The 25554-nt window shown below is 40.1% G+C and overlaps 1 protein-coding gene across 1 annotated transcript in view; it reads left to right on the top strand.

Annotated features, from left to right (window-relative positions):
- The window catches only part of TBX15 (T-box transcription factor 15), a 102900-nt gene that overhangs the window by 40605 nt on the left and 36741 nt on the right, over positions 1-25554 (top strand). Inside the window, exons 2-3 of the mRNA XM_082615711.1 lie at positions 19497-19710; positions 24701-24802. Coding sequence (XP_082471837.1) covers positions 19497-19710; positions 24701-24802 — 316 coding nt within the window. The remainder of the gene's footprint in view (positions 1-19496; positions 19711-24700; positions 24803-25554) is intronic.

Below are 25554 nucleotides of genomic sequence, written 5' to 3'. Positions count from 1 at the left end.
TCTCACAGTTATCAAGGTATAGATATTGGATATTCATTTACAAAAACAAAACAGTAACAGCAAAACCACATCAGAGGTCACGCAGCTCAGGCTTCTCTGGAAGGCCTCAGCTCTGCCTTCTGTTTGGAGTGTGCTCTGAGGGAAGGTGCTTATATATTTACTTCTGCTGCTATTGACAGATGCTTCAGTGGTCCTCATTTAAGCTATCTTTATGGCCAAAAATGAGACCACATCATGAGGGCTTCTGCCCCAAGGATGCGTGTAGAGAGAGGTCCTCTTTATGTCACTGGGTCTTGGCTCTGCATTAGCCAGCTTCATCCTGGGTCTTTCATCCTCAGCCCCTCATGTTCCCTCCCTGTGGAGAAAAGTCAGACATGGCCCTGCCCCAATGAAGCTTCAGACCTCAGCAGAGAAATCTCTTTCCACAAGCCGCGTATGCACAGTCCCCAAGGCTGTGTGACTGTTACCGTAGAGGGATACTTTCTGTCTCTGTTCCATAAGAGCCATCCTTTACAAATTTTTTGAAATCATGACACTTCTTTCTTCACCCTCCGTATTCACACCTCCCAGCTGTGCCTTGTGGCCAGAATGTACTAAATCAAAGGTAAAGTATTTATTGTGTACTTATGCTAAGGGATGGTTTTTCAAGCAAGATATTAGGATATTATCTCCTATCTTTAAATTTTAAATTCAAATGTATTTCAAGGACCACAGAGTGAACTATTTGAAATTAGGACTGTTTTAGAGAAATCTGGGTTGGATGATTGCAGCAACTATAGGACGTAAAAAAGAAGTTTAAGACCATTCTTACCTTGAGAGTGTTTGGAGATTTTGTGAAATGCATTGAGAGCTCTGGAAACAGCTTGAATTGGGGATCACAATTTCAAAGCATCTGTGTTCTTTCCATCTGCTCACAGTTCTCTGGTTCTGATGATCTGGACCACCTTGAGCCACTGTGCTGACTGAGAAGCAGAACAACTAGCAGCTGCTTCTGTTACCCTCAGACTCGAAGGCCTCAGCTAAGGGCCTCACTGTCAGCTCCCTGCCAAGGCCTTTGGCTTTCTTGAATGACTTGATCACATGCTGATGTTTCAGGGCTGGGTGCTCCCCAGCTGGAGCCCTGAAAATGCTTGCGTGGCATCCCTAGAGAAGGAAACTAACTTGAAAGAAACTCTCGCAAAGTAAATCACCAGGACCGGGTGGTTTGCATCCAAGAGTTAGGGACGGAAATGAAGTGTGAAATAGCACAGATACTGATGAAGGCATTAGTTCTCCATTAAAACCAAAACTGTGTCAGAGCAGAGGACGTTTGCTAACATGACGACCTTATTGGTAAAGGAGAAAGATTAGTGGCCTATCTGCTGCCTCTGGAAAACCTGGTCCACTTGGAAAGAATGACACAAAATACGAACAATGATACAATAGCCTTTATTCCCTTAAAACAGATAAGAGGGACAGCATTGCAATTCATGCATGGCAGCATTTCAGTAGAAACCTTGGAAAGAATATGATAGTGAATATGTAACATGTGGGCTGATATTCCCTACTCCTGTGCCCATGGCAGACATCACTAATCGATCTCTTCTTCTAAGCTTGGATTGGGCCTCATACTCCTCAATTTTGTGATCTCCCATCAAATGACCAGAGTTGACATAGGTTAGTTAAAACTCATTTGTCCTCTTTGTCTAAGGGGATGTATTTTATCATGGACCATCTTGGCTCATCATTAAATTGTAAATAATGACAAGAAGGAAGTCTTTCACAGGTAGTTTAGTTTAGGAGCTGACACGAAACATGTCATATTCTTTCTTCTAAAGACTAAGTTAGCAGAACATCTAATGCCAGAGATAAACAGTTTTGTGGGAACTGAATCCAGATGTGTAATCCTAACCCAAACCACAGTAGGATCTTTCTGGAGGGGAGGGAAGTCAGTTCCTCTGAACAAGGTCCTTTTAAGAAATGAGAATCAAGGCACCATCCTTCATTAAGCATTTCCTTACAGAGTTTAAAGAAGGTTGTAGACATTGTTGAGTCCTGCCACAACAATGACTCTGTGGGGCAAATAAGTGAGGCAGGCTTTGAGGGAAGAGCTACTCTGAGGCTTGGAGAGAAAAGAGACAGGAATGATGGACCCTGGAGAAGCTGAGTAACTTTATGGAAAACCTGAGGTTTCATTGGGACTGGCCTTCATTTCACACAAAGGGAGCAGAAGGCCAGCTTTGATGCAGGTCTGGGAATTCCATGGGCCTATGGACAAGACATTTCACCATTGGATTGAACAAAACCTCCTGTCACTGGTAGTGATTAAAGCAGTATGGCTATAATAACTATCCTACAGCCTCGTGACCTCCACATAAAGGGGTATGTGATAGAGCTGATCTCCTGGAATGGAGTATAAATGATCATTTAAAGAAGGAATCTGCTTGCCTCACTAGAGGGTGGGCTATTTTGCTTGATCAGGGAAAAGATGCAACATACTTTGATTAACAGGGAATCAAACTATAGTAAGATGTACTCAGCATCTAACTGTACTGTGATTTCTCATTGATAATTTGGGATCTTGTCATATTGCAGGGTCACCACTTGGGAAATGAGCAGGTGCTATGGTTCAGAGGGCATGGCAGCAAGGATATGATGGGGTCCATGGGTCAGCAGACCTGGGTGCTCATTCCCACTCTACCACTAGGCACCCTTTGACTTTGGTCGCATCTAGCGGAATCATAGGTCATAGAATGAGATGCTGGGAGGTCATTTTGTCTACATCTTTGCCTCACAGGAGCTAGGGATTATCATCTACATTTTGAAGACAAGACAGTAGTTGCTCAGTAAGAGTAAATTAAGGGTGCAACACGGGGGGAGGTGTAGATGAATGAGAGGAGGGAATCCAGGTCTTCTCATGTCACTGCTCTGCTTCTGAGTCTCAGTTTTCTATCTTTAATGGGCTCTATAAGATAAGTGAGGATTTAGCCTGTGTTTAGCACACAGGGAGAAATCTCTGTGAATGAGATGATTGATTAAATGTAGAGCTGATCACTTCCACTTCTAAGTCACTTTGTAGTTTACAAAGTGCTTTCATCTGCATTATTTTATCCTGCTGAGGACTCACGGAGTTGGGTAAGTCGTAGGATTCCTTAACCACTTTCCACAGATGCTTCAACTGAGACTCAGCAGGGTTCAGTGGCATCCTCAAGGCCACATCAAGGTCAGAACCAGGACTCAAGCTCCTGCCTTCTGATGCTGAATCCGGGGTTTCTCTCACCATAGTACAATAGATAATGGACAGTTTACTCTATTTATCATTCACTTTAATGACAGCAGAGTCTTCAGCGTCACAACGTGGTAAAAATAGACGTGAGGGCAAGGAGGTTCTCGGTAGCAAACAAACTGAGCTCATCAAAATGTTCTCGCAGGCAGGCTTGGTTGCCGTGGCCTTTAGGAAAGCCTTGGCAGTCCTGCTGAGGACAGCGTCACCTACTCATCTCGTCCAGCTTTCCCTGAGGAGCTGCCTCTTGGCTCCAGGGCCAGATGCAGGTGCTGCCCTAGAGAACACAGGGCAGGGGTGGGGGATATGGAGAGAGGAAGATTTCTTCTGAGGTTTGGAGACCATGGATTGAGAGCACATCCCTGGTGTGGGGACTGGACCGTGTGTCCCACAGCAGCAAGCTTGACTGGTTTTGGCACACAGAAGGAGAAACAGCCTGGGGACCCCAGGATTCCTGCGCCACTGAGGTTTTTCTGAGGGGCAGGGAGAAGGACACTGAGAGAGTATGAAAGAATAAAAGTAGCCAGGCTAAAGGAAAAGCCCCATTTTCATTCACTTAAAGATAATTTCTAATCTCCCTACTTCCCAAAATGATGTGTTATGAATTACAGTAAGAAAATTATACATGCATGTTTATGTGGCTAAAATAAAGACAGATAGGAAATAAGGGCCCATACAGAGAAAGCTGGGGTGGTCCCCTATGACCATTTAACAGTACCAGAAAATGCAACCACTTTGTCTTTGTAAGGGAGACAAAGAATATATTTCTGTTAGGATGCACCACTAGTATTCTGTGTCGTATTCTTTTGAATATTTCTCCCATTGGAAATATCCAGCTAAGGGGAAATGCTTTGCATTACAGCAGAAGAGAGCTTGGAAAACAGACAATTTTCCCACTTGAAGGAATCCTATTAAACCAGTGGTCCTTGTCCTTTTAAAGTCATAGATTCCTTTGAGAATTCCATGAATACCATGCATCCTCTTCCCAGAAAAATGAAAGCTCCTACAAATTTAACTTATAATTTTAGGTCACCTATAAACCCCCAAAACCGATCTATTGACTTCAGGTTAATAACCTCTTCATTTAAAAAATTAGAAATGTATCCCTAATTTCAGAAATGCTGTCATAATGGTTTTTAACACCTTTTACTCTTCTTACTGGTGCTAGTTTGTAGAATAAGAAACAATGCTGATAGGTTTTGTGGGAGTTTTATACACTTAAAAAAATCTCAGACTTCTATTTTTGTTTTAACATTTTCATTCATATATATATATATTCCATAACTGGAGCCATGTAGCAAGTATGGGGAAAAATTGTGCCTTGTTTCAACAATTTTGCTAATTTTTAGGCTGAAAGATGACACGTGACTAGAACTTACCTTATGTTGAATTAAAATCAATATTTCTCTTAAAAAGTAAAAAAAATTGAAAATTAGAAATTAACATTTTATGAAATAATTTTTCCTTTACAAACAGATTCACTGCATGCAATTGAGATGATTGTAATTAAAATGTAGGTCTATAGCCAGTGTCACACAAAATATTCTGATTTCTATGAAATTCCCTAACCTATGACATTTGTATTTTACATGTATAAGCATTACACCTTCACTTATAATTTTATCTCAGTCTTTTATTGGTTTCTTTTAAAGAAGCTATATAGCATAATTTATATAATTGTAATTTATATCTGATAATGTGTAATATTTGGTATAATAAGGAAAATCTGCCTTCACTGTAAATCAATTTTGATTACATGTAGAATATGGTATATAAAGTAATACTTTAATATCTACAACAGCCCACACACCATCAATAAGATCTCATCCTCCAAACTTGTGAATTCTTGGAAAAAATTACTTCCACATGTTCCTAAAACTACTTAAGATTTTTGATTGGTTGGTGGTCTATTGATTCTAAATATCTGACCTGTCAAAACGCCATCTTTAAACTTTAGTGATGCATAGAGGCTTGGAATTAGCCAGGGCTGGATTTATTACAGAACAAAGGGAGGTGATGATTAACACACCCATTTGAGCAGTAGGGGGGAAAAATAATCCTTGAATGGATTAGATGCCCTGATCCTAAAACCACATTCTCTGAATGTTGGGTCCTTGCCCAGAAATGAGGAGAGGCCACAAACACTGATGCCTTTTAAATGACAGGGTATCTCCATGGGACTCTGGTCAGGGACACTGGGGCAGAGAGTTGAGGGTCAATTGGGAAAAAGCCTTTCTCTCTCCTGTGGTCTAGCAGAATTGAGGACCCACACCCACTCTGTGTGTAGTAACCCTCAAAGCCCACCCGATTAGTGTTATTTAATTATCAGTCTTCCTGCCTGGCAGAGATTATGTTAAGCTGTAAATAAATTAAATTTTATTTTGTTAACCGCTAACCAGGGATCACTTATAAATTTTTTTGGACTCCAGTAGGCTACTTTCAGGACTGGCATAGAGCCTGTCAAGAAGATGATGTGAATTATTATGCACTGTCCCTAGAGGCCGAGTCATAGGCTAGCTCTTTCTATTCACTGGCAGTATCTGCTAGATTCTGAGCACTCCCAGGATGTAATTCCAGGGAAATTTATCTTTGTAAGAGTAGTCCGTGAACAGAGCACTAAACCCTTTTCTGACTGTTTTTCTCTTTTTCCTCTGCCATGTCTTACAAGCTTTATAAAAAGTACGTATTTTTTAAAAAATAACATTGTATAATAATATTGATGGAGATCAACTCTCTAAGAGATTCCTCCAACAGATGGGTCCCCTCCCGAGGAGGAAACAGACTGTTAGGAAAGTCCTTCTGACCCCCATTCCCTGGGAGGAGGAGCCCTTGAATCACAGGCCCAGGTGCTCAGGAAATCTCCTGTCACTCTGAGATGGGCCAGGACATGGTGCCATGTCCAAAACTTCTAAATACAGTTCAGGCTGGGTCATCATGACAGATGCTGAACTGGCACCACTATGAGGACTGAAGTGGGAACTCTGACAGTGCTTAAATGCTGCGGCCCCTGGGCTTGAACTCTTCATGGGCTGGGATTGGGAGAGGCAGTACAGAGCCTTATGGGGAGCAGGGTGGGAGCAACTTTGGCAAGGAAATCCTACTGCCTCTGCGACACCACCACTCCTTCAGAAGGCAACCAACACCCAACAACATACCAGCTATTTTAGAAGCTGTCAGTTTCTGAATTGCTGGCACACTTGGAGGACACTCTTTCTTCAAAGGTCATTGGGACTGTTCAAGGTAGGTAGGCCTGGGGAGAAACAGAGGCATGCTATGGCCAAGGTGTTGGCTGAGGAATGAATAGAATTAAGTAACCTGGTCAAGATGGTTCTAGGGGTCAGGAATGGAGGTAGGAATATTGACTCCGGGATTCCCAAATCAGCTTTTACATAGAAGACAGTGTTAGGCTATGTTTTACCCTGCTCCACCCTCTTGGCTATCACCAAAATTCCCACCAGGTTAGACTCCTTTGACAACTCACCCTCCTCTGGGGAGGGCTTTGGAGGAAAAAAAGAAGGCAGGAGAGACACCTGGCAGGTGGACTTTTCCTGGAGGAGTCTGGGGACTTGGGATGTGAGGGTAAGATTCTGAGGTTGACAAGCATCTTAAGCAGGGGATGGTGAATTTTAAGTACACAGACACTGCTATGAATACAATTAATCCAGAGTGTTTGTTTCACTCTTAATGCTTGCCCCCTGCCCCAAAAGTAGATTCATTTCTGTTGTTAAAGCATTTTATTTTAGGGTTTCTGAAGGTGGAGTGGATGGTGGATGATTCAAGCTTTGGGGTAAGAAAGACCTGGATCCTTTTCTTCTCTCTGATGCTTCTGGGTGAGTGGCACTGGGCATGTTACCTTGACTAAGTCTCAGTAATCTCACCTGTCAAATAGGTTATAATGCACAACTCTCAGGTCTCACCTTGAGGCTCTTGGGAGACTCCCTTAGGCACTAGATCTTTTCTGTCTCCTCAATATATATTTTCCTTAGCCTGAGCCAGAGGGTGAGAGCTCTTGACAAGGTTGTCAATTTGGAGTCAGGATACCCTGCAGCCCCCCAGCTCTTTTCTGTCTTTCCCACCTCTTGTGGAGCAGTGCCCTTGGGCTGCTTCTTCAGCCAAGGTTGATCTCTCTGCTTCTCTGTTGAAGGCTAGAATTTGCTCTCGGGGCCCCATTTCCTAACTGAAGATCCAGCCTACATCTTTTCTCAGTGGTCTACCCTGTTTTCTCTTCTTTCAGATTCTAGTCATTTTCCTTCTCAACTAGTATGGCAGCCATCATGAACCTGAAGTAGACCTACACAAAAACAGGCTTTCTTAGCTGGCATTTTTACTATTCCTTTGCTTTCCCTCCTTCTGCCTTTCCACAATTCCTCCTTCTAACATATTCAATTCTGATAATTTTGCTTCAGGCCCTGAATTATTTTCTTCATTATGTGATATTTTCCCATTCTACATTTAAAATTTTCTTTGTTAGGATTTGCTTTTCTCCTTTTGAAAGAACACAGACCTTCTTTCTCCCTCTCAAATGTGGATTGGCAAGTGATTGGGAAAAGATCTAACCCTGTGGCCACCTCCCTTTCCAAATTATGGACAGAACTAACATTTAATATACTCCTACTGTGTGCCAGGGGCTTTACTGAGAGCCATGGGCATATCTGTTTTATTGAGGAAATTGGCTCAAGCAGGTTAAATCACTTGCCCAAAGTCATAAAGCTGGGTCTGTATGATTCTAAAGAAGGACCGTGCTCTTTCCCCCTCTTGGCAGCTTCTCTGGAAACCCCACTTCACTGCAGACAGCAGGGATGCTTGCTGTGTGGGGGTCTAGAGGGTGCAGCAGCTCTGTGTGCAGGAGTCATCCTGTTCCTGAAGGAGAAGGCATCTCTGCACCCCATCCCCTGCCACATAACACACACACACACACACACACACATACACAAGCATCACCAGCTCCAGCACTTGTAGAAGGGCTTGCTCCTTTCCTCATTTTACCCTTGTGATCACAGGCACCTTTTCTTCTTAGGTTCATGTGGAAGGGAGTTAGTATTGAGAATTTTCTAGATGATAGACTGTGACTGTTACTCACAGAAGTGACCGAAGTCACTGAATTCATTTGATGCCCCTGAAAGATTTCAGGTTAGACCTTGCCAACTCATGGTCATGGAAGGAAAAGCTAGTGGAATTCCAATAGCTTAGACTATGTGTAGAGGTGACCCTGTTGGGATTTTGTTGGGAACATGGTGTTCAATTAAAACACCTCATTACTAGGGATATAGTGGTCTCCTGAAGAGGATCAGAAGAATAACATTCAAGATTCTTGATGTGGCTCCAGCCTTCTTCTCTGGCCACATTTCTTCTCTTGCTTTGCTAAACATACAGCCTTTTATTCATTCATTCATTCATTTATTCTACAAAACCAACATTTTATTGAGTGCATAATAGGTGCCAGACACTGTCCCAGGTGCTGAGGATACAAGAGGAATCACACAGATATGGTCTCAATTACTTGCTGTTCTCTAGACCTGCTTGGTAGACTTTACTCCTGTGCCTCTGCCATAAAATTCCCTTTTCCTGGAAGATCCTTCTCCTCCTTTCCCATCTCTTCCTTTTCATCTTGCACACATCTCTCCATCAGGTCCAGAAAAGACCACCGGGTGGGAAGAAGTTCTTCTCACCTCTAAACTCCCATAGCATTTTGTTGATACTCCTTTTAGATAATACGTGAAAATTAGCATTCATATATCCCTTTTACTACTGATAAAGTATTTACATAAACACACAGACACGCACTTTGTTAGTGATTCATAAACATTTCACAGAGTAGGTACTAATGATATCCTCATTTTGCAAATGATAAAACTAAGGCTCAATGAGTTTAAGTGACTTGTTCAAGATTAGACAGTTGGAAAAAGAAGAGATGAACTTTAGAACTTGGTCTTTTGAATTACAGTCCCTCAGCATGCCCTATGCCATGCTGGATTTTGACTCTTCTACTTTTATTAGATTATTTATTAACCTGTCCTGTCTCCTAAGTGATTTTGTAAGTTCCTGAGGATGTAGGAACGTATCTTATTTAATTTTGTGCCCCTCACATTACCTAACACATTGCCAGGCTCAGGCTAGATAATCAACTAGTATTTGTTGAAAAAATAAATAATTGATTGAATGGATGAATTCAGAAAATTACTGGAGAGGTTGTTATATTTGCCAGCCATTTAGCTCTTTTGTTCATCAAACAGGATGGTTCTTTATATTTGGCTTGATAGGTTGGGGAGATTTTATTTTATTTTATTTTATTTATTTATTTTTAACGTTTTTATTGGAGTGTAATTGCTTTACAATGGTGTGTTAGTTTCTGCTTTATAACAAAGTGGTTGGGGAGATTTTAAACTCAGTGTAGCTGGTGGTGTCCTGAGCATAATTTGAAGGGTATTGCATGTTCCTGGCTATACTCGAATGTCTATCCTACTTACACGTTTGACATTGCCACCTCCAAGGGCACTGTCTCCTGAAGTCATAGTTAAATTACACTTGTTGCTTGGAAACTGGCTGCATAGTTCTTCCCCTTTAGCATATTAGCATGGGTTTATTTATTTATTGGTGCTCAGTGAGAATATCCTAACGAGGTATAAGGCAAGTTCTTCCAGGGCCTTTGGGGGAAGGCCTCCTTTTCACATCATGGAAATTAAAAGACCACTGTGGCAGACATCTGATGGTGTTAATGGTAGTAGCTGCTGTGGTGATGGGGGTGGGGGTGGGAGGTTGGGAGTAGCTGTGGTTGCAAAGAGCAAATAAGCACTGGCTTAGGAATGAGCTAATATGTCAATTCACTCAGAAAAAAATGCCAAGAGCCTTGTGAAGGGGCTTGTGTTGACAGCTACTGGCCTAAAATTGACTGGTAAATCTTGAAGACCACCCAGTCCATCATGATCAACTTTTGGAGGACCTCTGGGGCAAGAGGTATTTAGACTTGAATATTGCCACGTGGCTTCTGACCAGTTGTTGATTATTCCATTTATGCATTTTCTGTGCTTTCATCAAGAATGTTTTCTGAACCAAAAGTTGGTCTCAAAACTTTTAATTTTATGGGGAGGATGAAATAAAATATTTGAAATTAGGATTGTTCTAGAAAATCCAGGACCCGTATTTGTCCTTATTTTTTCTTGGCCTTCCCGACTACCTTGATCATTGGCATATAATCTTATCTGTTAATTTGACACTTTACTGTTTATATAGTGCTTTCATATATATAATTATCAGTTGATTTCTCCTCAAGTACAGATATATATTTAATACTATCAAACACTTCTGTGCCCTGAACTCTGACTTAAGTCTATGTAAACCAAATTATGTACAAGTAGGAACTACTTCAGCTGCCTTTTCTTGTCTCTCAATGCTGTCATTACACACTTCTCAAAGTCCAGACATCTTCCAAGTACTTTCTAACATTATTTTTCTTATGTTCTAGGCTAAAGCAAAAGAGTGATTTGACACTGACAGTGATCTTCAGTGATCTCTCTGTCACATTTGTATCTTTTACATGGGGGGTCCTGGGAACAGGAAGTGAAATACAACAAAAGAGGGCCTTTTACGTTTGTTCTTACTTGTTAAATAATGCTAAGTTAGTGAAGAGACCTAAAATATTCCTGAACATAACTGCCCTGCTACTGCGAAAGGTAAATTCCCATCTGACCTGGCTTTGAATTTTCTGTTTTCCCCAAATAGCTGATAATGTTTTAGTTTCCATAGAGCTATCTTCTGACCGAGCAGCCTGAACGTGAGCTCTGCATTTCCAAGTTCAGAGTGGGAAGCACAGAACTGTGCAGGTCTAGTTCTAAAAACTGGGCAACAGTTGATGGTGGAAAGAGCATCACCTCTAGTGTCAGACTAAGTCAAATCCCACTCTGACACCTCCTAGTTATATAATGTGAGAAAAGCTTTTTCATCTGCCAAACCTCAGCTTTCTCACTTATAAAATGGCAGCAATAATGCCTACTTCATAGGGTTTTCTGTGAACATTTCATGAGGCTTAAATATAAATGTATATAAACTATTTAGTGTAGTGCCTGTTATTTCTCTTCTTTTGTTTGCTTCCACCTTCAAAGCATGCTGGAGCACTAGAGGCTGAACCTTTAATGACATTGAGCCTTCGTTTGATCAACAAGAAATAGATGTAAAAATGACTGCCGCCACTTCTTTGCAAAGCCTCTTTAAAAGGCTTAGATCTCAGGGATGACGTTGGGTCCTTGCCTGTGGTCTGTATGTCAGTGAGAGAGGTGCTGGTTGTCAGGTGGAGAGTGCTTTAGGCAGCTGAAGGATATGTGCTCTCAGTCTCCCTAATTGGATTATTGGCATGGGAATTGCAGGCTTCATGTTACCACCCCCCTTTTTCCCAAATAGAACTTGGAGGGCGTGGAGGGCTCAGAGACTTCATTCCATTACTAAAGTCATCTAACAGGCTCATTTGAGTGTTTGCTATCATCATAATTTTAGTTTAATCCAACCTGGGTTATAGTTCATTCCCTTGAAGCTCTGAACTGGGTATCAAATGTGGGCTCAGTCCGTACTCAGGTCAGTGCCAAATGCTCTGCTTCTGCCATATTTAGAATTACTCTATGAAAAGTTTCATCACCAGATTTTGCTAAGCTATCTGATAAAATCTGATGTCCCAGAACCAATTTCCACTGCAGAGGTCCTCTGGGAATAGGAATTTACTTGAGCCTGGTACAGAGAGTGCTACCTGGGTTATAGCTTCTGATGTCTCCTATGGTGTGAATGGGAGCCCTGAGATGACTGTGGGTGGGTCTTGGTTTTAGAGACTTTGGGACTTAAGAAGTAGGCCAAGGAGTGGTTGCCCTGCCAGTATCAGATAGGGGGTACCACTCAGTGTAGTCATGTCCCAGTTATTGGCAGAAACAAAAACAAGAAAGATTGTTTGATTATCATCTGGTTTGGGTCTTTCTCTTTTAATTGCTTCAAGCTATTTTCTCCCTTGGGTACACAGCTGAGGTCCAGTCTCATGGAAGTGGCTTGTGCATCTAATCTCAGAAAATTCAACGTCCCTTATCTGACTCTGCAGCAGTCTTCTACCACCCATCTTCCACATTGAAACCAGGCTATCATGTATCGTTCATTCAGGAGATGTGGCAAAGCATGAAACTCAGTTTATGGAATTCATAGTCTAGAAGGGAAGACTAAGCCATCATCACCTACATTTAAAAAAAAAACTTTGGTATAAAGAAAATAATGTCTAAACTCCATATTATGACACACACATTTCTCCTAAAATATAAACTCCACGTGGATTTTTGTTTTTCCCCTGATGATGTCTCAAGAATCTAGAAAAGTGATTGACACATACTAAATGTTAAATAAGTTGTTGTATAATTGCATTGAACCTGATTTTCCAACTTATCTCTTATCTCACCTCCCCTCTTCCCTTATGTATTTTAAGCTCTGGCCACATCTGTGTGCTTGTAATTTTCTAAAACTGACAAGTTCTTACTTATGCTATTCCCAGTACCTGAGATTCTGTCCCCATAGTTTCTTTGCTTGTTCACATTGAACTCATATAAAGTGCATATAGATTTCAAGCCCACTCTCAAATGTCACCTCGTGACGTCTTCTTGATCCTCTTGTCCATTGGCTTGTTTGCTCTTCAAAGCTCCTGGTAGCACTTTGCTCCTATACATCTGCCAGAGCACCTATCATAGTCCATCTTCTTTAACAGTTTCTGTATCCTTCCTACCAGATTGTGAGCTCCTTCAGAGCAAGAGCCTGTTTTGTCTGTCTTCGTACATGAATACACAACCTGGTCTATACAAAGCAGAAATGTTTGGTGGAATAAAAATGGAATTAAGGGGCTTCCCTTGTGGCGCAGTGGTTGAGAATCTGCCTGCTAATGCAGGGGACATGGGTTCAAGCCCTGGTCTGGGAGGATCCCACATGCCATGAAGCAGCTGGGCCTGTGAGCCACAGCTGCTGAGCCTGCGCGTCTGGAGCCTGTGCTCTGCAACAAGGGAGGCCATGATAGTGAGAGGCCCGCGCGCCGCGATGAAGAGTGGCCCCCGCTTGCCACAACTGGAGAAAGCCCTCGCACAGAAACGAAGACCCAACTAAGCAAAAATAAATAAATTAATTAATAAACTCCTACCCCCAGCATCTTCTTTAAAAAAATGGAATTAAATATAATTTCATATGCCTGCAATCCTTAGGAGGTAGAATCGATGCAATTTGGATTTGGCTGTCAATAATATTTGAAATGGAGATAATAATAATAACTCTTAGAGTTCTATTAAATGATGGTATGTATGTAACGTCTTAGCAGAGTGCCAGTAAGTGCTCAATAGGTGTTGATTATTAACTCTTTGGTTGGGATAGTTGTTGTGAGCTTATATTTGTCTCACTGTGCAAAGTCACTAACATTGTTATCAGCAGAACCATTAGATTCTGTCTTTATCATACAGATATAAATGTAATTTTTGAGAAGGAAGGTATCTTTTCCTTGACCCCTAATAGTAAAATAAGGAAATACTAAAGATAAGGAAACTGAGGCTTGGTGAAATGAGGTGACTTTCCAAGACCCCACTCTTGATGAGTAGCAGAGCCCTAAAAGTAAATGTGCCTTGTTACCTGTAGTAAGAAATGATTCCTTAAAATTATTAGTTAAGTGGAGATGAAAATCACCTGGCAGACTGTGAAATATGTTCTAATAACGTCTAATTTTTTTAAAGGAATTTTGCCGTTTTTAAAAAATTATTTATTTATTTATTTATTTGTTTATTTATGGCTGTGTTGGGTCTTTGTTTCTGTACGAGGGCTTTCTCTAGTTGTGGCAAGTGGGGGCCACTCCTCATCGCGGTGCGCGGGCCTCTCACTATTGCGGCCTGTCTTGTTGCGGAGCACAGGCTCCAGACGCTCAGGCTCAGTAATTGTGGCTCATGGGGCTAGTTGCTCCGCGGCATGTGGGATCTTCCCAGACCAGGGTTCGAACCCGTGTCTCCTGCATTGGCAGGCAGACTCTCAACCACTGCACCAACAGGGAAGCCCTAACGTCTAATTTAAAAAAAAATTATTTATTTTGGCTGCGCCGGGTCTTAGTTGCAGCAGGTGGGATCCTTTAGTGGCGGCATGTTGGATCTTTTAGTTGTGGCGTGTGGACTCTTAGTTGAGGCATGCATGGGGGATCTAGTTCCCCGAATAGGGATCGAACCCAGGCCCCTTGCATTGGGAGCGTAGAGTGCTACCCACTGGACCACCAGGGAAGTCCCCTAATTTTGAAATGAAGTCAGAGAACACATAACTCAGGCTTTTTCTATACATGTCAACCAAATCAGCTTATCGTGGTTGGGTTGCTGCTGTTAGACTTGGTGGTCTTTAAGCTGTACTACGAATCCATCCGTTAAACATTAAACTTAAAAGGGACTTTATAGCGGCCCTAATTAAATGTGCATGTGATGTGCTAGAAAGATCAAGGAAAATAGGGACCAGAATAGTTATGTGACTTGGCCAAGATCAAACATGTTAAGCTATTTCAGTTGTAAGGATGGCCAAAACAGTTGAAGGGTCTTACAGAATTGCTGACTGCTTTGGCCAGGGATGAATGTAGTATGATCTTGGGGAGACCTGATCGTTGATTCAGGAGGCAGAAGACCTACTTTGTAGGCCATGTTGTTTTAAATTTTTCTTAGTCTCAATTTCCTCATCCACAAAATAGACATAAAAATATAGGCTATGGGCTTCCCTGGTGGCACAGTGGTTGAGAGTCCGCCTGCCAATGCAGGGGACACGGGTTCGTGCCGCGGTCCGGGAAGATCCCACATGCTGTGGAGCAGCTAGGCCCGTGAGCTATGGCCACTGGGCCTGCGCGTCCGGATCCTGTGCTCCGCAACAGGAGAGGCCACAACAGTGAGAGGCCCGCGTACCACACACACACACACACACACACAAATATATATATATATATATATATATATATATATATATAGGCCATATCTAGCTCATCAAATGGAAGGATATATTAGATAATATGTAAAATATAAATTAAGAAACTATTTTATTATTGCTACTATTTTGTATGAGTTGAGAACTGAAATTCTCTCTAAGCTAAACTCAACTTTCTCTGGGAACTTAGCGTTAACAGTATCCATTTTCTCAATATGAAATAGGTCAGAGATAGAAAATGAGTGACACAATGAATGGATGGTTAGATTCTCTTTTTTAGAGATTTTTTGTTTTTGGATGGTAATAGATATGTTAGTTTGACCCTATGAGTCAGTCACATGATATTCTCCAGTGACTTGTAACTGGCTTAGCGCAGGTTCCCAAAGTTTTCTTCTTTAACTTCCTTAGTTATGTATAACTTTATCATTTATGTTCTGACTTACTAAAACTTTCCTTGTTAAAATACTACTCACAAGAGACGTCTGATGGCCAAGAAATCTTTCCAGGTCATTCAAATGAGTTCCTAGTGGTTATTTTTTGAAGGCAGGAAGTCACAAATTGCCAAGAATGAAAAAACCTTGAAAACACAGAGGTGTTTTCTGATCTTCAAAAGACTGATTATATTTCTGAATGGATGACCTGATTTGATTGAAATAACCCACCCGCTCTGTATGTATTTCTTACTTTTATGACTTAGGTAACTTGATTATACATTCTGATTAATAGCTGAAATAATTGATCTGGTTAGCCTAAATATTTTATATAACTATGATTTAGAAATATATTTTACAAAGGATTAAACTTTATTTTTACCTAGGCTGTTGATGTGGACCCTGAGATTACTATTTGAAGGGTATTGTAGAGTAGTTTATGTCACAGGTAACCTTCCTTACTCTAGGGGTTCAAAACAAACTATCTAAAATATAATACTAATTTTGTTTCCAACCTATGGAAGTTAAGAAACAATCAAGAATGGAAAATTACATGGTACATTCATGTGACTGAAAATGTGGGCTGGTGCCTACATTCTGTATATAAAAGTCACTTGGACTCTATTTTGTGAGGGAGTGAGAGTTCAGAAGCACAGAGTATTTCCAGGGAAACAAATAACTCTCTGAAAATCCTCTTCATGGGAAAATACTGCCTATGCATCCACATCTTGTCCATTTCTTTATTAGTAACCATGGGTTCCCTAGGAATGTTCCAGCCCTCTCAGATCCCTCTGTTTTCTGAATTCCTATGAGACATACAGGAAAATATGTAATGGTGTGGAAAACTGCATGGTAGTGTTTGTCTTGGTCTCTGATTATTTGTGAATGCTCCCAGTTTCCACTTGTACTGTAAATACCTTTAAGAGGAGCCCCATTGTGTACTTTGATATTTCCCAGAATCTAGCACAGTGCTGGGCACATAGTAAGCACTCAGTAGATGCATAATTAATCAACACTAACTGGGAAATTTCCCAAGGTCTGGATTCTGTTTCAAATTATCTGAATGGTATCTCATATAGGGCCACATGCTGATAGGTGCTTATTGATGGGTTTGATTGAAACTATAAACAGAATACTAACTCAATTCTTTAACTCCTATGATTATGTGAATTTGAGCTCCCAGTCTTTTTTTCTCATTTAACTTGTCTTTCCCAGACAGTTTTAAATTTGATGCTTCTACAGTTTTTTAAACTCCAACTTATCAATTTCTTCTTTCACAAATCATGGTTTTGGTGTTTTACCTAAAAAAAAAAAAAACATGAACAACTAACAATCTATATTACAAATTATTGGTCATTGAGTTACTTAGAACTAAAGTCCCAATTAAGCAATTTGTGTAATGATCTTTGAAAAGGATTATCTCTTTTGACTTATTTACATGTATTTTGGACTTTTTCCTAAATACAAGTTTTTAAGTAGAAGAAAAAAATTTTTGATGCTTCTAATTGAGGTCACCTGGGTTATCACTGAAAATTGCATTAGGAAGGAGTCTTACATTCTTTAAGCCATTGGAGGTGGAAGAGATTATAAGAGATTTCAGTTCAATCCTTTTAATTGTACTATGAAGAAATAGGTCCATTGTGGCTAAGTGACTTGTCCAAGGTTATTCATCAATCCATTTAATGTTACATTTTGAGTACCTGTTTTATTCCAGATGACATAGAGAGTTAAGAGCAGTCTCTTACTTCCAAAATCTCCAGCCACAGTTCCCATTCCAATCCTAACCTCAAGTTGGCTACCTTAAAAATATTATCACTTAGTGCAGTGATATCTTTCCTTTCCCCCTTCCTAAACACACATTGGAGAAATTATATGTCCAAAATTTTTGCTGGGCCCTGCCTATTTCCAACTGTTTCATAACCATAGCACTTTATGGTAAGGAGATTTCATAACACTTTGCTTCCAAAGGTAGGACAAGACTATTTTTTAAAAATCTTGCTTCAAGAAGTTCTTGAAAATTTCACAATTTTAGTGATAAGTGAGGAGCTCTTGGCATATCGCAGAAACAAAATGGGATTTGGGAATCCATGTCTCAAGGGATCAGATTACTGTGTTTGTGGAGTGTGTGAGGATATCATGGCTCTGCTACTGAAAAACAGATAGCATCAGGCTGGTATAGAGCCTGATTGTCACTCAACAGCTCTCACCTTAGAAAAGCAGCTCCACTTTTCTGTACTTGAAGGGGACAAATATTAGCTCCTGTTTAGTCCAAGATATAAAATGATATGCTTAGACATATAGTATCTAGTCATATAACTTTTTAATGTTTTTGATGAAGATGGTGACTGGACCAGTGATTGTGGATAAACTAAAGATTTTGGGTAGAGACTTCCCTGTTATTTAGGAGCTTGGTTCAACTCTGCAGTGTGCTGAATGTCTTCAGCAGTGATGCTGCCCGGGTTTGAGAGAGGAACACATTAGGGCTAGAAGAAAAGAAAATTAAAGGTGTCATGAGAAGGGTTGTTCACAGGCCTGGAAACCTGCTCCAGTTAGTGAGGATGGCAGCAAGATGATGTGGCTTTCTGTCCCAGCCTCCTTCCATCCTGCTAGTGTCAAGGACTGGTACCCAAGAGGTCCTGACCTTTGACAGCATTGAAAAGCCAGTTGTCAGAGTAAGACATCATTGTTTTCAACCTTTATGTATGTATGTATTTAATTATGGGGGAAGCAATTGGAATCCTAGATGTTAAGGGTGAGTTAGAGAAATAGGTTCTTAGGCTTGGCTTGCAGTATCGTTTGACATAAGGAAACTGTACTAGCTAATCCAAGTTTGGAAAATATTAGGAGATAAAGTTCTTGGCGTAGGGCCTCTAAAAGTAAAAAATCTGAAAAATTACAGAAAATTCTCTAGTAGATCTGACTCTAGGCTTCTCCATCGGTCTACATCCCCCCTGCCTCCCCGCCGCCCCACCAGCCTTCTCTTCATGAGAACAGAAGACGAAAGAGGAAAGGACCATCTGGCCCAGCATGCCAGCTTTTTATTTGGTTGCTCTCAATCCTACCTTCCTGTTTGGATCAGCCCTCCCCTCTGCCCATACTTCAGAAACCAATCAAGGTGTCTCCTAAACTCATTTATTCCCTTTGTTTCAACCACCTTCTTGGGTAACTTTTTCCATATGCTTACATCCTTGCCTCACAACAGACTTTTTTTTTTTTTTCCATCCAAAATGGCCTGATTAGACTTAGGAAAAGCCATTTACTCAAGTATACAACAAAGTGTTTCTAAAGATCCCAAATAACTTTTTCATTACTTTTGATGACCAGGATATATAAATGGAGGAAAACTCACTGTGTTTAAAAATAACTGACTGAAGGACAGTGATGCTGAGTGGTGTGGAATTAAAGAACACATTGTTGTTAGCATTGAATCTTTTACCCCAAGTTAAATGGTCTAATCTAGATTTGCAGCTATAGTCTGTGATTATTATTATTTTTAAGATTTGGCATTTGTCTATTTTGTTGCTCCAGTTTGGCTTCATTCCCTTCAACATGGTGACATTAGTTCTCTTTATGTTGCCTATTGTGGACCAATTTTCTTCAGCTGTTGCTAAAACTTACTAAAATGCCAGATGTCATGTTGGAAACACGAAACCTGAAAGAAGGTCATAAATCACAAAAACAAACCATAAAAAAAATAATAAAATACGCTGAGTGCTGTGCTCTGGAGCTTCCCAGCTTTAAGTCTCCTTTTGTTCACCCCTCTCCCCACCCCATCGTGCTCCCTACCCTGCCTCCATCTTTTAGGGCCAGGGGTGTGGAGGGAGCTCAGCAGTTTCTCACCTAAGTCTTGACTGTTTATTTTTCAGATTCCGAGCAGAGCACTGGTTCAGACTCTGAGGTGATCACTGAGCGGTCTTCCTGCTCCTTTGACACTCACACTGACCTGGGCCCTGGTGCTGCAGGCCCTGTGCCTGCTGCCATGTCTTCCATGGAGGAGATTCAGGTGGAGCTGCAGTGTGCTGACCTCTGGAAGAGGTTCCATGACATTGGAACCGAGATGATCATCACCAAAGCAGGCAGGTAAGGACAAGTTCCTTTGAATAGCCACATTCGAAGAACAGGAAAACAAATGTAGGAGCTGTTAACATTTTTCTTTTCACTTATTTGTGGTAGTAGCATTGGTGCAGCCAAAGCAACTCACACTCACTTTTCAGCATCTGGATGTCTTGATAAAGTGCTTTCCTTGTGTTTACTGTGATTTTGCTATTTTCCTCCAAGGACCACTCAAACTTAAATCGCCTCTACCCTCACAAACACTTTCTGCCTTCAAATGTATTCCAGCTAATACTGGAGATCCATGGTGCATAACAGTCAAACAATAGATTTCCAAAGCAAGTGTTACTTCACCAACCAATGTTTTCAAAAGACAAGGCTTGCATCTTCTAAGGCATTTAAATCAGCCAGGTATTTTTGTAAGAATTTTGTTTTTGGTAAAATTTGGGCTTGGTGCATTTTTGAAGCCCTGCTGATTGATCCATTGTGTTTTATAGTTGGATTGAAATGTGATTACTTTAATGGGACCTGGTGGAAACTCTTGCAAAATGATTTATGTAGGATGATAAAAGTTTTAAAAACACAGCGTCTCTTGAAATAAACACTGTTAATTAAGCTACTCCTTTATTGGTATCTTTAAATTTTTCATGGTTAGGTATCTGTTTTGTGCTGGATATTCAACATGTATTTCATTATTTAAACTTCACAGGAATCCTATGAGGTAGGATGTGATAATTCCATATATGGATGAGGATGCAAAATCTGGAAGAGGTTAATTAACTTGACTAAGGCCACACAGGTAGTAAAGGGCAGCTTCAGAGTTCTACACAAATCTGTTTGGCTCCAAAACAATTGTCTCAACTATTTGTAAGTCTGCACTGTTAAGAAATGGTTATAGCTTTTGCCCCTTGGATTTAAAATGAAAATGATTTAAATAAAAATAAATTTGGACTGAATTTATTAGTATATAGGAATAGTTCACTGAAATTAAAATAATTATAGTGCTTTCATATTTACAAAGTCAATCCACTGTCTCACATCACAGAGATCAAAAAGACTCACCTCATTGATCATAAGCTGTCTTCATGCACGTAGACATTTAAAGTAAAAGCATAGTTTCATTGGGTCTAGTTCACTTGAATGCATATAGAGAAACCTCTCAATACAATAATATATCACAAAAAGGTGAGCTTAAAATGAACCTGAAGTCTTACTCATTTTCATCCTCCTCTGTAAACCCTCTTCCTTCTTTAAGTTTTAGTAGAGAATAAAACCATTAAAAAGCTTCTTAGGAGGAGCAATTTTGAGGGAGAATTACTTTCAAAATTACTTTTTGGAATTTTTTGTTTTTAAAATTGAAGTATAGTTGATTTACAATGTTGTGTTAATTTCTGCTGTACAGCAAAGTAATTCAGTTATACACACACACACATATACACATTATTTTTTATATTCTTTTTCATTATGGTTTATCACAGGAGAGTGAGTATATTTCCCTGTGCTATACAGTAGGACCTTGTTGTTTATCCAGAATCACTTTCAAAAACCATCTCTTTTTTGTTGCTTGGATTTCAGTCTACATCTTGAGTCTACATTTTGAGATATGACTTGGAAAGAAACAGCAATTCAAGGAAAAAAGTTTTTACTCTTTTTCTTAGTTTTTGGCAAGGGCATTGGTTTGGTGAGAGGGGAAATATTACTTTTTTTGTCTGTAAGATTTTCCAGTTTTTATTTTGGGTCTTTACTTACTACTATTATGTCTGTGTATTTGAGTCACTTTTGTTTCTGATATCATTCCTTTGCTCCCTGCACTTCAGTGAATTCAGTTTACCTGAGCACCTCCTTGACAATTCTCCTGTGACCTCATTTCATGATTTTCTGCAGTGTTTACTTTTCCATATCTCTGCCTTCACAAATTCACGCTGATACCTGACTATATCCAGAGATTCCCAGCACAGACATATAGTTTGTTCTTTAATCATATCCCTTTATTTAGGTTTAGAAACTACATTCATTGCTTCCATATTGGAGTGCCTCAGCTGTTGCTGTTGCTACCAGTAACTCTGCTCAAGTAATTCCAGAACCACTCAGAAACATGCAAAGAAGTCCTTATCTTCTGTGAATTTTTTTCATTCCCTCCCCATCCCCCAAGTTGATTCTTTCCTTTTCACTTCATTTTTTCTTCCTCTGTAGTGTCTTTTTCAGTTTTAACTCCAATTTCCATTTTCTTAGTTACTGTTAGTTATGTATGACTCTGTTCTTTTTCCCTCTCAGAAGATCTTAGTCACCACCTACTTCTTCTCACATTCCAAACTATAATTCCGTTGATTCAGAACTACTGTAGTCTACAGAGCCCTCAATCTTTGAATGCACCAACAAAACCTGCATGATCAGCACCATGGACAGAGGTGTCTGTAGGGATAAACGGGTTTGGAAGTCAAAAGAATTGGCCTAAATTTAGGCATAAACTTAAAACCAAACACATCTCATTTTATGAATATGAAAGATTAATTTTTCTCTAGGGTGTTATGACATTACCTGATATTCTGTGCTAAAATACTGACAAAAAGAAAAAGCAACTTTGGTCAGATTTTAAGAATTGTCATAGAATTTTAAAGCAAAAGGTCACCTTAAGGATTATTTAGTTCCTTTCCTCTGTTTTATAGATGGTGAGGTTAAATGGCTTATCCGGAGCCACACAGCTCATTCATTTTAGAACCTGAGTTCTGAAAAGAGACAGGTAGCTTCTCCACTCAAAGTCATATAAGTGTTCCAGACAAAACAGGTATTGAATTTAAAAACATCTTAACCCCTTTTTTAAAAGTCATCAAGAAAATAAATTTATCTCTTTCAATGTAATGCAGCCTCTTTAGATGGCTGAGAGGAACCACATTTTCTTATCTCAGATAGCAAGGGAGAGGACTTTCCATCCCTGGCAAGATGGTCTCCAAATATTTATATATACAGGGCAATCATAAATCATTGTTATTAAGTCGGGAATTAATGATCTATATATACATGTATAGACCAAGGTTCCCAAATTTTTGGAGAGAGTTAATGTGAGTCAAAGTACCTCACCTATAGTGAAAGTTAGATTTAGTCATTATGAGCAACCCACCATCAAATTTCATTAGCCAACCATAAGACTAAAATATAAGGCTTTTGGGACTTCCCTGCTGGCACAGTGGTTAAGAATCCGCCTGCCAATGCAGGGGACACAGGTTCAATCCCGTGTCCGGGAAGATCCCACATGCGACAGAACAACTAAGCCCGTGCGCCACAACTACTGAGCCTGCGCTCTGGAGCCAGCGAGCCAGAGCTACTGAGCCCACGTGCTGCAACTACTGAAGCCTGCGTGCCCTAGAGCCTGTGCTCTGCAACTGCAGCAAGAGAAGACACCGCAATGAGAAGCTCGCGAACCGCAAATGAGGCGTAACCCCCGCTCACGCCAACTAGAGAAAGCCTGCGCCCAGCAACAAAGACCCAACGCAGCCAAAAATAAATAAATAAATAAATACATTTAAAATAAAATAAAATATAAGGCTTTCTAATTAAGCTTGTGAGGGTAGAGAAAGAAAATCTAAAATGACATACCAATAGAAGCTTCTGAAAAGTTATAAAGTGGGAAAGAATTGGTAATATATTATTCTTTGCAAATATTTAAGAATTAGCCATCATCCCTGTTGAAGGTCTGTGGTCCCTCTGTGCTTTCCCCCCAAATATGATTATAATGTCACCAACCTATTACCAAAGGATATTTCTTTTTGAGTTGTTTCTGTTGAGTAGTAGAGTGTGTGATTAGCACAGAAAGCCTGTCATGTAAACAACCAGTGCACACTTGCAAGATGGCTGTCTGGGGTCAGGGTATGGTCTATGGCCGTGAAATGGAGCAAAGCCAATTAGGCCATATGTGAATCAAGCCTGTGACCTTGACCTCATTAGCACCGTGCTCTGCCCAGCTCAACTAACTGGCCCCAGATGGTTAAGCTTAATGCAGCATTTTGTGTACAAGTACTCTAGAGCACATTCAGGGCAATCCAAATTTTTGAACCAAGCACTTCTTATGTCTGGTTCCTGAATTCATGACGTGCAAAAGAGCTTGATGTTTTTCTTCTTTCTTACGGTTAAAGAAGAATGGTGAATTTTGTTTTAGTCTCCTTGAAACTCGATACCTCTTTTGGGCTGCTCCCTCTCCTCCTCTTCAATTATGAGAGTAGTTGTAAAGTGTCATATCCTGACCTCGCTTGCTTTGGCAAGTTTAACAAGCCATTGTGGTAGAAACAAGGTATTGCCCAGAGGCCACTAGAATTCATTTGGTATTTGCTCCCTATTCTGTGGTGTCCTTCCTCTGACACACACGTTGACAGCCTGAGAACTTGCAGAAATTTTTCTACAGTTTTATGCATAAAAATAAAAAGACTTCGGTGGTCCTTCATTTGGGAACTGGTAGCACATTCCTTTTTTTCTTCTTTTCTTGAGATATTATTTTTAGAGTGGTCATTTTCAAATAGACTCAATCAGAAAATATTTCAAGATTACTATAATCAACTGTGACAAGCTACTTGGGGAATAAGAAGAATATAAGTTATTCAAGTATATTAAGTATAAGAGTATAAGTATATTTAAGAATGTTATAGTCTAATGGGAAATGTATATACACACATTCTATCTCTCTCTCTCTCTCTCTCTCTCTCTCTCTCCCTCTCTCTCGTCTATCCATCTATCTCACATTAAAATTAACTAATACTATAAAACAAGTTATGGTATGAGGTCTTTGAGTGTATGAATAATCAAACAGTTCAATTTAAGTTAAGAAGAGGTGCTATTTCAGCAATGTAAATCCTCAGCATATTTGATAGTGATAATTTCCAAAGTGAAAAAAAAACAGCCAACTTTGAGAATTAGAGGATATGGGACTTGTGTGCTTAGCATTCCTATTAAGAGACTCATCAAGCTTTTACTCTTGCTACTTCTCCCCCTCTGACTGCTGAGCTTCCTACATTATTCCCATCCACAGGAGGATGTTTCCTGCCATGAGAGTGAAAATCACTGGCCTGGATCCACACCAGCAGTACTACATAGCAATGGACATTGTACCTGTGGACAATAAAAGATACAGGTAAGGATGACTCTGAGATGTGGAACTGTGGGCATCACCAGTATCCCAGGATGGGTCTATAAACTCATTAGATGAAGCATTTTAACAGTGTACTGTACAATGTACTGGAAAAGGAACAAGGATGGAGGACATGCCAATGGCCTGTGGAAGAACACCAGACAGGAAGTAGTCACTAGAGGTAGGAAGTCAGAACCAGTAATGGTTTGGTCTGGAATCCTCTTTACATCTCTCTAAAGAGTGGGATTGTATAATGTCTGCCAGAGCAGCAAAAATCAAATGGATCTTAAGTCTAAAACTAATTCACTTAACATTGAAAGTGATTAACATATTGAATTATTTGGTTTATGAAATACTAAGTGAGTTGAGATGACTTATTTTGGAAAATGGGAGGAGAAGTGGATTATTACAGTACCTTCAATCATACATATGATGGATTATCCTGTGGATTATGGAGGGGAAGAATGGGAGAATTGGGTAAGACCTCAAGAAGAACACCTAGTTAAGGGGAATTATTGTTCATTAAAATAGGTTGTGAACAAGTTTGCTAAATAACTTTCCTTCAAAGCCATTAAAAGCCAACATAGTCTCCATGTGTCTTACACATAGTTCTTGTCTGAAACAAGTTGTGGCTTAATTGATCTCCTGAGCTCTCAGTCAAATCAGTGAGTCATGGCTCATTTTTAAGATATTTCAGAACTTGGCCCTGAGCCCATGAATTTGGAGGTGAGAGGTGAATAGAGAAGACCATTACT

The sequence above is a fragment of the Mesoplodon mirus genome, assembly GCF_964341445.2.
Source record: "Mesoplodon mirus genome assembly, chromosome: 3".
In the NCBI taxonomy this organism is placed as follows: domain Eukaryota; kingdom Metazoa; phylum Chordata; class Mammalia; order Artiodactyla; family Ziphiidae; genus Mesoplodon; species Mesoplodon mirus.
This window is presented reverse-complemented; position numbering and strand designations above follow the sequence as displayed.